This window comes from Drosophila sulfurigaster, chromosome 3 (genome assembly GCF_023558435.1).
Source record: "Drosophila sulfurigaster albostrigata strain 15112-1811.04 chromosome 3, ASM2355843v2, whole genome shotgun sequence".
In the NCBI taxonomy this organism is placed as follows: domain Eukaryota; kingdom Metazoa; phylum Arthropoda; class Insecta; order Diptera; family Drosophilidae; genus Drosophila; species Drosophila sulfurigaster.
Genome location: NC_084883.1, coordinates 13,339,348 through 13,353,960, shown reverse-complemented (window position 1 = coordinate 13,353,960; position 14,613 = coordinate 13,339,348). Strand labels below are relative to the sequence as shown.

At 42.9% G+C, this 14,613-nt stretch overlaps 3 protein-coding genes across 3 annotated transcripts; 2 read left to right on the top strand and 1 right to left on the bottom strand.

Moving 5' to 3' along the window:
* The first annotated feature begins 1,389 nt into the window (after nt 1-1,389).
* LOC133842557 (multidrug resistance protein homolog 49) lies at nt 1,390-7,498 on the top strand. Its single transcript, XM_062275703.1, has 9 exons — nt 1,390-1,636; nt 2,085-2,229; nt 2,291-2,484; nt 2,545-2,790; nt 2,860-2,896; nt 2,955-4,506; nt 5,266-5,708; nt 5,780-6,388; nt 6,670-7,498. Exons 2-9 carry the CDS (start codon nt 2,107-2,109, stop codon nt 7,417-7,419), a joined length of 3,954 nt encoding a protein of 1,317 aa, XP_062131687.1. The 5' UTR covers nt 1,390-1,636; nt 2,085-2,106; the 3' UTR covers nt 7,420-7,498.
* On the bottom strand, nt 7,499-11,091 carry LOC133842559 (ankyrin repeat and SAM domain-containing protein 4B). The gene is made up of 6 exons (XM_062275706.1): nt 10,694-11,091; nt 9,541-9,645; nt 9,296-9,439; nt 8,978-9,199; nt 7,722-8,789; nt 7,499-7,664 (listed from the first exon to the last, which is right to left on the bottom strand). Exons 2-6 carry the CDS (start codon nt 9,561-9,563, stop codon nt 7,499-7,501), a joined length of 1,623 nt encoding a protein of 540 aa, XP_062131690.1. The 5' UTR covers nt 9,564-9,645; nt 10,694-11,091.
* Nucleotides 11,092-11,316: 225 nt separating this feature from the next.
* On the top strand, nt 11,317-13,833 carry LOC133842561 (DCN1-like protein 3). The gene is made up of 4 exons (XM_062275710.1): nt 11,317-12,198; nt 12,315-12,446; nt 12,681-13,014; nt 13,077-13,833. Exons 1-4 carry the CDS (start codon nt 11,985-11,987, stop codon nt 13,435-13,437), a joined length of 1,041 nt encoding a protein of 346 aa, XP_062131694.1. The 5' UTR covers nt 11,317-11,984; the 3' UTR covers nt 13,438-13,833.
* The last annotated feature ends 780 nt before the right edge of the window (nt 13,834-14,613 follow it).

Sequence of the window (14,613 nt, the reverse complement as noted above, 5' to 3'; positions counted from 1 at the left end):
TTAGTACAAGTGCTCTGTAAATATTAATTCTTTGCCATTATTAAATGAAAAACTTGAAAATTTGACCACTATACAATTCAATATTTATAATGGAATACTACGTTGTGTAGTGTAATTTCATTCCAAGAAAGTTCCTAAACATGTTCCAGAACTAAAAAAATAAACAAAAAATATTTCTAGTGCCCAATCCCCTTAGCTTAGTGTAAAGAATTGAAAGTAAGATCCTAATATTCTGAAGCAAAACTTAAAAAGTAGTGTAAAAGTACAAAAATATAAAAATATTTCGTACGCCCAAACACCTTGTAGTGTAGTGTAAGTGCAGAGCTCTTCATAGCTGCACATGCGCCCAAAGATTACGCCTAAACTCCGGTGAAGTACGCAAATAGCAATGCGCATTTCACATTGAAGTTATCAGTTTTATTTATAAATATAAATTTGTTGTTTTGTTTTTTTTGGAAAATCATCCCTCTTTCGAATGTTCGTCTATGATTAGATGTTTGCACCAATTTGTCTGGCTCCAAAAATACCTATATAAAGATCTCAGGTACATACTCGTATACTTATAGATAGGGTAATGGAGGGTAGACATCATATAGATTAAAGGCAAATGCTTGTGGCTCTGACTGTGGCTGTGGCTCTGACTGTTGCCGTTGCCAAAGATAGAAACCCGTATTATGCTTCGAGAAGTGAACAAGAATTTCACAATGTGGATGGGAAGCGATTTCAGGTTTTTTTTTTTTTTTTGCAGTTTCCAAGGAATTTACAGAAGGCAACCACCGAGCCAACAGAGTATCCACGTCAAGCGCACTTTGGTAATTCCCCCAGCTTAGTCTCTGCAGTTTTGCCTTTCGAGTGCGTGATCTGTATTAGTAATACATCTTGGTACTCGTATAGCAGGGAAATATCATTTTGGCGGGCGCAAAGTGCAGTGAAAGCTTGAATTGATCTCTCAGAATTGTTGACGAGTCATGAAGCCAGTTTTCTGTTTTGTGACTTTTCGGCACGAGGGGGAGCACACAGATTGACGTGAATAATGCGATGGGGCGTAGTGGGCGTGGCTGCACGAGAGTGCTACGCTTGATAAAAAAAAAACAACTATCAGTTTGCTGATTTGTTTACCACCAGATGTTTGTTTGTGTTTGCTTGTGCTTTTTGGTTTTTGTTTTTTTTTGACCAGCCGAGATATCATTTAATTGCCGCCTCTTGCCGATTAAATTTATACGATCGTGTTTATTATTGCCATTCAACCGAGTTCGAGTTCGGTTTTTTTTTTGCGATGTCTCGTTTCTCGCAACGTTCTTATAGCAAGTTGTGTGACGAAGACACACACAAGACTGGACGGCAACCGAGGTGTTGTCGTCGGCTCCAAACACGCTGGTCCAATCAGTTCCAATTCCGCACGCGAGCTGTCGAGATGCAATGTGTTTTGGTGTCCGCAAAGATCGTTCTTAGCCGCGAATTCAAACCGTAAACGCGAATAACGCGAACAAATATCAAATTAATCAACGAATCGAAAACGAACGGACAAAAATTACAGCTTGTGCTTATCAATAATATATAGTCAAGAAATTGAATTCTCCTTTTTTTCGTCGATTCAATTATTGAAGCGTGATAATAAATCTACATACATAAATTGGTAATAATAAAATATGAAATTGATTGAGCTTCAGCACAGAGCTGAGCAGAGCAGAGCAGATTACAATTGAATTGTGTCGCCTTTCAAACAATAATCGATCACAAAGATATTTCACTTGTAATTTATTCATTTATGGATGCTTTTCCAGTTTTTTCAATTGCCACAAGTGTGCAATCATCATCATCATTTCAATTTATCAAGCTGCATCTGTTTCAAATTGTCTTGGGAAATCATTTGTTTTCGTGTTTCAACTTTTGTTTTTTGTCTGTTAGTGCACTTCTCGTTTATATAAATTGCTGTAACAGCAGAGAATACGTTAATTATTTGATGTCTGCTCTAAATTGAAATGAAAACCGCATCCCAATTGAGCGCATCGACAATTTAAATGCATACGAAATACCAAAGTAGATTAAACTCGTTCCCTTCACCAACTTTATGTTACTTACAGCAGCTACGCAGTCGATCTCAGAATGCCCAGCGAAGAGCACTCCAAAAAGGGCAGCGCCAAGCTGCCCGGCCTGGGCGATTTTCAAGTACAAAAGGCAACCGATGCCAACACTCAAGCAGAGCGTAAATACACCTACTTTGACCTGGTAAGTGCAAGGATCATTATCCTAAATTAAATTCGCCTTCTTACTGAGTTTTTTGTTTTAGTTTCGGTATTCCACATGTGGGGAGCGTTTTCTGCTCGCACTTAGCATGATTGTGGCCACATTGGCCTCCATATTCATACCATATTTCATCCTGATCTACGGAGAATTTACATCCCTGCTCATCGATCGGACTGTCGGAGAAGGCACCTCCTCGCCCACATTTATACTCGCCCTTTTTGGTGGCGGACAACGACTGTAAGTAAAGGATTAATCAATTAAGGATTATAAAATCTGATGTCTGATTGTCCTGTGTAGCACCGATGCCAGCGAGGAGGAGAACAAGCAAGCCATCATTGATGATTCAATTGCCTTTGGCATTGGCAGTTTAGTTGGATCTGTGATTATGTTTATACTCATCATCATTGCCATCGATGTTTCCAATCGCGTGGCGCTCAATCAAATCAATCGCATACGCAAACTCTTCTTGGAGGCCATCCTGCGACAGGATATGTCCTGGTATGACACCTCTTCCGGCACAAACTTTGCCAGCAAAATGACAGAGTAAGTGAAAACATTATCTAGTTTTACTAAGGCAGCTTGATTTAATCAATTGCATTCTACGCTTTACAGAGATCTTGATAAGGTCAAAGAAGGCATCGGTGAGAAGGTTTGTATACCTTAACCTTCATTATCCTTTGCAGCTAGTTAATCCTTTGTGCTTTCAGGTGGCCATTGTGACTTTCCTGATCATGACTTTCGTCATGGGAGTTATAGCATCGTTTATCTATGGCTGGAAGCTCACACTCGTTGTGCTAAGCTGCAGTCCCTTCATCATGGTAGCCACCGCCATGGTGGCTAAGATCCAGAGTTCGCTGGCCGAGAAGGAGCTCAAAGCCTACTCCGATGCTGGAGGTGTGGCTGAGGAGGTCTTCAGTGGTATTCGCACAGTGCTCGCTTTCAGTGGCGAACGCAAAGAGAACGAACGATTTGCCAAGCTCCTCGTTCCCGCTGAGGTCACGGGTACAAAGAAAGGTCTCTACTCGGGTATCGGAGCTGGCGTCATGTGGCTGCTCATCTACATCTGCATGGCCATTGCCATTTGGTATGGCGTCGACTTGATCCTCGATGATCGCGACCTGGATGACCGTCAGTATACTCCGGCCGTCTTGGTCATTGTCCTGTTTGCCATCATTATGGGAGCTCAGAACTTGGGCTTCTCCTCACCCCATGTGGACTCTTTTGGCGTGGCTTTAGGCGCTGCACGCAATCTCTTCAAAATCATCGATCGCGTGTCTGAAATCGATCCCATGTCTGATGTTGGCAGCAAGCCAGACAGCATCACGGGACGTCTGCGCTTCGAGGACATACACTTTCGATATCCTTCTCGGCCGGATATTGAGATCCTTAAGGGTCTCACTGTGGATGTGGAGCCTGGACAAACGGTCGCCTTTGTTGGTGCCTCGGGCTGTGGCAAGAGCACCGTCATTCAGTTGATGCAACGCTTCTACGATCCCGAACAAGGTCAGGTTAAGTTGGATGGTCGCGATCTGCGTTCGCTCAACGTTGCCTGGCTGCGCTCCCAGATCGGTGTTGTGGGTCAGGAGCCCGTCTTGTTTGCCACAACCATCGGCGAGAACATACGCTATGGTAATCCCCAGGCCACCCAACAGGATATCGAACGTGCTGCACGAAATGCCAATTGCCATGAGTTCATAAGCAAACTGCCCAAGGGCTACGATACCAAAGTGGGCGAAAGGGGTGCCCAGATGTCGGGGGGACAGAAACAGCGCATTGCCATTGCCCGGGCTTTGGTACGTAATCCGAAGATCCTGCTGCTGGACGAGGCGACATCCGCATTGGACCCCACCTCCGAGAAACGAGTGCAAGACGCACTGGAGCTGGCCAGCCAGGGACCAACCACCCTTGTGGTTGCACACCGTCTATCGACTGTGACTAATGCCGATAAAATTGTGTTTGTCAAGGACGGCATCGTGGCTGAGCAGGGCACCCATGACGAGCTGATGGACAAGGGTGGTTTATACTGTGAGCTGGTGAACATCACCAAGCGCAAGGAGGCCACCGAGGGTGCGGACGAGGACGGTGCTGCTGGCAAGTTGGCACTATCAAAGCGCAACGAGCAGGATATTGTGAATGCGCAAGACGATGAGACCGACGAGGATGGTGATGAGGATGACGAAGACGACGATGGGGTGAATCCAGCATATACGGCAAGCGACAGCAAGGATGACGTGTTCAGCGTGAGCTCACGTGGCAAACGTAAGTGCCTCCTTTTGTATTCATACCTTACCTTACCTTAAGCCTAGAGAGAGGGGGTTGTTACTCTTTACCTACCTCATTTGCAGTCTACCCTCCCTTTGGTTACAAGTCTATCATCATTTCTCTCTACTCCTTTTACTACCTTATATATATTCATAAGCAAGGTTTAACTAATCTCCAAAGAAGGCTTCATCATCCTTTTTTTTCCTTTCCCTGTTACCTTTATGAACTTTTCCTGCTTTAATTAAATCTTTATCGACCTTGTTCCGTTAAACTGCCAAAGTCTTTCGTTTTTGTTCCCATTCATACAGAATAATTTTTTCGATTATCTTTTTCTATATTTGCATCTATTATAATTCTTATCTACGACCATTTGCTAATCATTGAAAAAAATTCCATATCAACTTTTCTAATCTATCGAATGATACCAAACAGTAAAATGTTTCTGTTTCTTTTTGTTCCCCGTTTTAACCATCCTACTTTACTTTTCTTTTATTTCTAATCATTTTTCCCAAGCATGTAGCTCATTCTAACTTTTAGACTCATAATTGGCGACTAACAATTAGTTTATAATCTTAAGAGATCATTGTTGTAGAGCAATTAACAAAGTGCCTTATTATAAAACCATATGATAAGGTCAATGTGTGGACCTTCCTTCTCTATTTTTGTGTCTTCTAATGAATATTTACTGCTCTTTTAATCAGAAAACATTGTGGAACTCCTTTGGCTTAACTCCTTCTTTTTTTTTCTCCTCCACAGGCCGCTCACAGCGTCGCAAGAAGAAGAACAAGGTGGAGGAGCCAACGATCACTTTTATGCAGCTCATGAAACTGAATGCACCCGAATGGCGCTACATTGTCTGGGGCTGCATTGCAGCTGCCATGCACGGCATTACTTTCCCCCTCTGGGGTCTCTTCTTCGGTGACTTCTTCGGCATACTGTCGAATGGCGATCCGGATGTTGTACGTCACGAGGGAAACAACATCTCGTACATCTTCATTGGCATCGGATTGATGGCTGGACTGGGAACCATGTTACAGAGCTATTTGTTTACCACGGCGGGCGTGAAGATGACAAGTCGTTTGCGGCAGACGGCATTCAAGACCATTATGTCCCAGGAGATTGCGTTCTTTGATGACGACAAGAATTCCGTTGGTGCTCTCTGCGCTCGTCTCGCTGGCGATTGCTCTAACGTTCAGGGGGTAAGTTCAGCAACTCAATTACTTATTACTCTTCCGACCTAACTAATCCTGCTGCGTCATTTAAAAAACAGGCAACCGGTGCTCGTGTGGGCATCATGCTGCAGGCCGTGGTCACCCTTTTGGTGGGCATGATTGTGGGTTTCGTCTTCTCGTGGCAGCAAACACTGCTGACCATTGTCACGCTGCCGTTCCTCTGTCTTTCTGTGTATCTGGAGGGTCGCTTTATTGCTAAGAGCGTGCAATGGTCCAAGAAGGCCATTGAAGATGCTTCCCAGGTGGCTGTCGAGGCCATCTCAAACATCCGCACTGTCAACGGCTTGGGACTGGAGGAACAGGTGCTGGAGCGTTACACAAAGCAGATCGATCAGGTGGATCTCGCCTGTCGCAAGAAGGTGCGCTTCCGTGGTCTGGTCTTTGCTCTCGGCCAGACGGCTCCCTTCCTTGCCTACGGCGTGTCGCTTTACTATGGTGGCATGCTCATTGCCAATGATGGTCTGCCCTACGAGGATGTCATCAAGGTGGCCGAGGCGCTCATTTTTGGCTCCTGGATGTTGGGTCAGGCTTTGGCCTATGCGCCCAATGTCAACGATGCCATCATCTCGGCTGGACGTCTAATGAAACTGTTCGAGAAGACGCCGACGCAATCTAATCCACCTCTCAATCCTTACAACACCGCAGAAGTAAGTACAAGTTTAAAACGGAATATAGCTATTGCTGACAAGGTTCTAGGGATTAGAAAAGCTAGAACTATCTCTTTCTAAATGCAAATCTACTTTGCTTTAAAGTTTGAACAAAAAAAAAAAGGATTTTCTAAGCTCAAATTGGGATAACGTATTAACTTTAGACTTTTCTGAAAAAACTTGAAAACTTTCCACTTTCTTGCTCTTTCTGAATATGGGTGTGCTGTCATGTGTCCAAAAGCATCTACCAGTTTACTAATCTATTCAATTTCTTATTTTAGAAATCCGAGGGAGACATTGTCTACGAGAACGTTAAATTTGAGTATCCGACGCGCAAGGATACACCCATCCTGCACGGCCTGAATCTCACGATCAAAAAGAACACCACTGTGGCTCTGGTGGGTCCCTCGGGCTCTGGCAAATCCACTTGCATACAGCTGCTGCTGCGTTACTACGATCCTGTGTCTGGTTCGGTTAATTTGAGTGGCGTACCCAGCACAGATTTCCCGCTGGACACGATACGCTCCAAGCTGGGATTAGTGTCTCAGGAGCCGGTGCTCTTCGATCGCACTATAGCAGAGAATATTGCATATGGCAACAATTTCCGCGATGATGTGCCCATGCAGGAGATCATCGAGGCGGCTAAGAAGGCCAACATACATAATTTTGTCAGCTCCCTACCACAGGGCTATGAGACACGTCTGGGCAAGACGTCACAGCTGTCGGGTGGCCAAAAGCAGCGCATTGCCATTGCACGAGCGTTGGTGCGCAATCCCAAGATTCTGATACTGGATGAGGCGACATCGGCGCTGGATTTGGAGAGCGAGAAGGTGGTGCAACAGGCACTCGACGAGGCGCGCGCTGGACGCACATGTGTCACGATTGCACATCGCCTCAGCACTGTGCGTGATGCGGATCTGATATGTGTGCTGAAGAGGGGCGTTGTGGTGGAGCAGGGAACACATGATCATCTGATGGCACTGAATGGCATCTATGCCAATCTCTATATGATGCAACAGGTTGCCAGTTAGGCTCTATGTTGTTTAACTTAATTAGTTTATAGTTCTATTTGTTGTACATCGATTAAAGCTCTATTTTATAATGATTTAACTACAGTCTACTGTCGACCATGGGTCCGGGATTGGCGAGAGCATTGCGTCGTTCCTGTATCGCAAAGGTTAGCTTGCGAAAAGGTCCCAGGGGTAAACCTAGACTCTTCAAATCCGCCTCTGTGAGCAGCATCAATGTCTCCAAATCGATTTGCTGCTTCTGAAAACTGCAAGAGAAATTATTGATTTAATTGTTCCGAAAGAGTCTATTTGATTGCACTTACACTGGCAGGTACTCATCCAATGCCCAGACGGTGAGGAATCGCTGCAGCGCACTGGCCGTTACTTCCTGATCCTCATCTTCGTCGCTGTAAATGTCATCGCCATCACCTTCCGAGTCCGATTCATCGGACAGATTCAAATACAAACGCGCCTTATTTCCTCCGTTTCGCGACTTATTATTGCTATTATTACTGTTGCTGTTGGCAGCATTTCGCATTGTGGAACCGGACATACTGTCCACACAATCAGTTTGCAATTGCAGCTGACTCAACGCGGCCGTCACCGAGCGTCTAAATGCAATGCTGCCCAGCATTGTGGGGCGATCAAAGAGACCCACTGGACGCTGCAGCACCAACTCTTCGTTTAGTTCTTGCGTCAGCTGTGTATCGCCAAGTATATCCGGCTGGGAAAAGCTGCGCGACAACGCGGTGCTATAACCCAATCGACTGGTTTCGCGCTCCATTGTGCCGTCGTCCACCTCGAAGACATCGGCGATCTTTCCACGCTTGCCAATACTCTCTTCCGTTGAACTAAATGTGCCCACATAGAGCACCTCCGAGTCTCGTTGCAATCCCGTCAGCGATGTGATTGTTCTTTTGCCATCCGGCTCAAGTTCACGCACCTTGAAGCCACCATCATTAGCTGCCGCCGCATGTGGACATGCGCTGGAGTGTTGATGGCTCTTGGCTGCTGGTTGTAGTAGTGACGGCTTCTTTTGAACTGTACCCATGCGACTGGCAATTGTAGAGCCACCGCTGCTGCTGCTTCCACTGCCCACCAGATCACTGAACTTGGCTCCACTTCGTGGTGGCTGCGGAGGCGCAACAGCAGCTGCTGCTGGCTGTTCCTTGGGGGTTTTATTCAGATTTCCCTGGCTGGACCAGATCTTTTGCTTAAGTGTCGAAAGCATATTGCTGGACTTGCTGCTCGTTAACGTTTGAGCACTGCTCGGCTTTGGATCGCTGTAATCGCCGTGTCCTTGGCGCTGCTGCTGCTGTCGTTTCATGTATTCTTTCACACGCTTTTCGCACTCCTTTTCAGCCAGCTCCTTTAGCGCCTTCGCCTTTTTTCTGCAAATGCGGAATAGTTAATAAATTGATTCATTATCAGTTTGTTTGTTTTGAAATTTTAACTGTCATTTTGATAGCGATTAGCTTTTGTAAGGCTTAACGTTTATCGTTATCGCTGCCAGTTTGCAGGCTTTTGGCACACTAAACGCACTAAACTATCGAAAGCTCTGACCATCGCTATCACTCACTTTTCATTAGTTTCGAAGTTGGCCGCGGCACCGTCCAAATAGCGCAAGATCTCATCCCGATTGTTGATGGCCGCCAGATCCTTGGCATTGTGCCGATCAATGTCAAGGGCATAAATGTTGACACCAAACTTGATCAGAAAATCGACGCAGTGCAAATGACCCTTGGCAGCGGCCAAGTGCAGTGCCGTATTGCCAAACTGATCACACTTATCGGGATCCCCACTGCAAGCAATATACAACATAGTAATAATAGTAGGTATGTAAGTGCAATCGCTAATGCTATTTGTGTGTGATTCATAATGATCACGGTTGACTAACCCTCTGCCACACAGCAAACGAAGAGCGTCGAGGCGTCCCTCGAACGCCGCCCACATTACGGGAGTCATTGAATCATCGTCCTTGGCATTGGCATCCTTGCGTGTCGCCTCCTTCAGCACATCGATCAGTCCATCCTTGGCCGCTCTGCCAGGCAAACAACAAAACAATTAACGAAATATTCGTGTTCCAGCACAGATAAGATAGGACAGCGAGGGAGCATTATTAATTGCATGTTCTCAACTCACTTGTGAAATCGATCTGAAGACATTCTATTTTTGTTGTTGTTTCGTTCGACGTTACTATCTCTTAGTTATTTCCATAGACAATTATGATGAGCAATGCGGAAGTACCTGAAAATTGCAGTAAGAACAAAGTAATATTTGACCATAATACGAGTTATCGACATAGGACTCGACACAAGTCTAGTAAGCAAAGCTGAATAATCACTCATACATACAAATAATATATTTACTTTTTCTAGCTCTGACGACACCCACAGCAAATTCTTTGTAAAACCATTCTCCACTAAAAAAAAGAAACCCAAAAGATACCATGTTTGAGGATAGTGATCAGGAACTGGCCTGCATGCTTAACCAAGCGAACGTTTTACCATCCAATCTGACCCCCAAAAAATGTATGCCATCTCAAGAAATCACTTCGAATCCATTGTATACATCATATGAAGCCACCGATCTCAGCCTGTGGGAAAAGCGATCTGGGCGTGTAAGGAAGCGTACGCTACTGACAAAACCAATATTACATCAACTGAAGAATAAGACCAATTTAAAGGGCAAAGACTGGTTGGAATCTAACTTGACTGAAGTGGCAAACGTCACAACATGGAGTCGACGAAATGTCGCAGAAAAGAAAGCAATAAAACCCAACTACAACATGAATGAGATGTTAAACGAGTGCGATAATGTCATGTGTGAAATAGACGAATCTGCATCGGGATCCTCAGCGAATCAATTCTCCGAGCTGATATCGTATTTTGATGACATCCTTTACATGCCCAAGAAAATGTCTGAAATGGCTGAAACCATGTATAGTTAAGTTCGTTAAACTGTGTTCAAATTTGTTGTACCAGAACAACATCAACATTAAGAAACAAAAAAAAGAAATCGAGCCTAATGTAGAAGGTACAATATAGTACATGAACAAGAAAACACATTCACACGCTATAAATCTACACTTTTATTAAGACTCTTCATGGGCTGTACTCTACATGACACTTTCAGTGAAGTGAAAAGGAAAAGCTCGGACTACGTTCCGGTTGGAGTTCACACACACACATAGGAGAGCATCTGCAATGCATGTGTGCACACACACACATTCTTGCATACATAGCGACGAACGGTCACGAAGTGACTTACAAACATATGTTTATTGGGTACATACCTAGCAGCAAGTTCAGTCAACCTTGTTGGTGTCTCTTGAATTGCCCAAAAACCAGCGAAGTTTCGTTTCGAGGCACTCAACCATTTACATCAAATGAAAATAACACTTGCAATGGGATGGCTTTATTATTTGTCTTTTTTGGCAAAGTTCACATACGAAATGTTTTCCAACAACTTGACACTTTTTTTATGCCAGCTGAAACGAGAGTTTTCTTTTCTCTCATACGCGATCAGTTGAGCTGACGGAGTATAATTCACTTTTGGCCGCGTCGAGTGTTTGTTGGTAACTGAAATTGAAGTTGGCTTAAAACCGGGAGCGCAAGCAAGCGAGAGCGCGCAATTGGAACTCAGAGTTGCCACGTTACAGATGCGCATCTTGAGTTTTCTGTTGTAAAATTTAAATTATAAAAATGTTCATTGACTTAAAATTGAAACAAATTATGGTAAAATTCAAAAAAACAAATTAAATATATTACTATTTAAACAAAAATAAAACTTATAAACAAGTTGCAGCCCTGTGCAGTGGTATCGTATTCCGCAGCCCTGCTCTGCCAAAAGCATATCGATACTTTTGTGGCGATACTTATTTAGGGCCAACAAAAAAAAAAGAACTGCAGAAAAAAGCGCAGCAGCCTCGTGAAAAAAACTACAAAAGCAAATTGATAAATTATTTGCAAAGATGATAAATAATAAGAAGAGTGCCGTGGGAAACGCAAGTAAAATGTGAAAACCAGTGGAATTGATGAATTCACGCACATTTGTGGTGGTTGCTGACTACTACAATTGTATATGTATGTATACACATACACAAATACATACACATGAGTTTGCGTAGGAGGCATCAAAATAACAACAGCAGCAGCAGCAATAGCAGTAGCAGTCGAAGAACCAACAAAGAAGAAGTCAAAGTCTTCACCATATGTTCGATGCATCTATGGTGTGTCCGCGTGCATCGTCAGCTCGGTAACGTTCCATGGAAATTCCAGTGCCAATGTCAAGCAGTCAAAGTCAAAGCGAGCTAACGCTAGCTTAGTGATTATTATCAATATATATCATTCAATAGTTGCCGCCCCTCCCCGCCCTCGTTACCTATTGCTTCGCTTAAATTCTCATTATCATTACCAATACAATTACCCGGGATACCTCTCACTGTACATCAGTTAGAAACAAGTGTCAACTCTACAAAAACAACAACAACAACAAGAACACATACATAAACATAGAGTAAGTCAGAGCAGGCAACAAAATATAATTGGAACCCAAAAGGGCCGCTGGAGAGCGTGCAACGCACTATGGGCAATTGCCTGAAATGCTTCCAGTCCTCGTCTGCCGCACCAACGTTGCCAACAACCACAACAACAACAACAACAACCAGCTGCTCATCTCCAAACGCATTGCACACAAACGCCAATAGCTGCCAAGCGGCCACCAGCATTGGCAACTGCTACGAAATTGTTGGGCCCAATTCAAATGAACGTTACGCCCTTTACAACGACAGGTCACGCGGTAAGTGATGAATGCCCTTCCCTCCTCCCTTCCCCACAAAGGAAAATTCATACACACTTATATATCGTATGTGTCATCATGGCCTTTGTGCTTTGTATTTTTTGTTTTTGTTACAGAAACCGATGAATTGCTCTCTTCTCGAACTCCACTCAAGCCAGCAAACAATTGTGATACTAAGCGTAATAGTTTTAAGTCCTTAGGCTTGCTTAATGGAAGTGCGCCCACCATGAGCGAAATTATAACAACTGGTATGTACGACAAAATATTTGCACTATCTATAAATAGATATATATATATAGAAAGAATGTTCACCTTGCACCATAAGAAAGCAACACAAAACAAAACAAAAATAAAACCTTGCGAGAGTCAATCAAGTCACCTGATCGCGTGCTTGCATTGCGTGCCTCTGATTAACATCGCTTAATTGAATACATGAATACATTTGTTACATTATTATTATGTTTGTTTATTTGTTTGTGCAGCGGTCAAGGAATCAATGGAGGTGTCACATCAAACGCTTAACAAACTCTTTGATGTCTACAAAGATCCTGACGATGAAGATATGATACTCACTGATGGCATTGAGCGTTTGTGCAACGATCTTAACTATCAGCCCGATGAGTTTGCAATACTTGTGCTTGCCTGGTGCCTGGATGCCTCACAGATGTGCCGCTTTACCAAAACCGAATTCATTGAAGGACTGCACAAAATGCGGGCGGACACAATTGCCAACATACGCCTGAGACTTGAACAGACTATTGAGATGCTGAAGGTGGATGCGGAGATGTTCAAGCAGCTCTATCGTTTTACCTTTCGGTGAGACTTCAATTAAATGATAGTTAAATGAATGAAACTACTTTATTGTAATGTTGTTACAGATTTGGCTTGGAGCCCGATCAGCGGGTCTTGTCGCTGGAAATGGCAATCGATTTGTGGAAACTTGTGTTCACTGTACAAACACCTGATCTCTTTTCAAACTGGGTAAACTTCCTCGAAAAGCATCCGAACATACGCCGCATACCCAAGGATACATGGAACATGTACCTCAATTTTACCGAACAATGTGATATAGACAATTACGATGATACCGAAGCGTGGCCAAGTCTCTTCGATGACTTTGTCGACTATGAGAAGAATCGTAAGCTGGAAGTGGCCGTGCACGATGATGACAACAACAATGACGATCCATTACAGAGCCATGTCAAATCCGGCTGCGAAACAACGCGTCACGTGTCATAGTTGTAAGAAGCAGCCAGTAGTAGCCAAACACACATACACACTCACACCACACACGACACACACACACTCTTATATACACTATATATATATAACCGTCTAGGGCCAAGCAACCAACAACGTTCAACTCGCCAATAGTAATTTAATGCTGTATATTTAAAACTCGATATAATGATTTGCTCTCTTTAACTTTAACCAAGTATCAATCAATCACGCTGTTCTCTAGCAAACGCTTAATTGTGTTTATGTTCAACTGCTGAACACCTCTATTAGTCAGTTTCTTTGGCCAACCTCTGGTCATAGATCTACGATGCGGTGCTGGCGCTGCTTGATGATGATTCACAACAATTAAACCAACACCAGCAAATACCACAATCAGCAAATAAAACAAAAAAACAAGCGAAGAAGTAGAACAAATGCATAGTGTTAACAAAACCAGCCAGTGAGCCATTGAGCCAGCTAGATGATAATTTAACTTGCAAGCAACAAAAAGAAAACAAATTGAAAGTGCGCGTAGTGACACAAGACACAAGAAAAGGGCAACGGACGCATTTGTTTATAAATTAAAGACTTATCAACAAGAATTTTATGAAAAGCTCAATCATACGAAACCACATGTGTATATACTAACTTGACTTGATTAAGTAGAAGAGCAAACATCTTTTCAATGTGTGCAAATCGTATATTATACAATATATAGATATATATATATATAAAACGAAAAAACAAAAACAATATATATACAAACATACATATAGCAATTAACGGATGTATTATTTTAAATTGAAAAGATTGCAACATTTTATGGCACGTAACTATTGAATTGCATATAAATTACATACTTAGCTCTAAGTAGTGGATGTGAATTAAATAAACATAAACTAAACTAATTAATGCCTCCTCCCCTCTATGTATTATATTAATAATTTAGCTTAAATAAATTAATTTGAATCCTACATTCAAATTGTAATACCCCTGAAGAACAGTTAAACGAAGTAATTCAATTTAATATAAAGGGTTTGTTTTCTTCGTTCTTTTATTTTCTCAAATGTAAACTCATTTTGAATAAAAGTAAAACAAATAAAATCGAATTGCTACTGTAAGCCCAATTAAAAAGCTTAGATCTTGTCCTTTATAATTTTACTTTTTTTATTTATAATTTTATTATAGTTTTTCTTA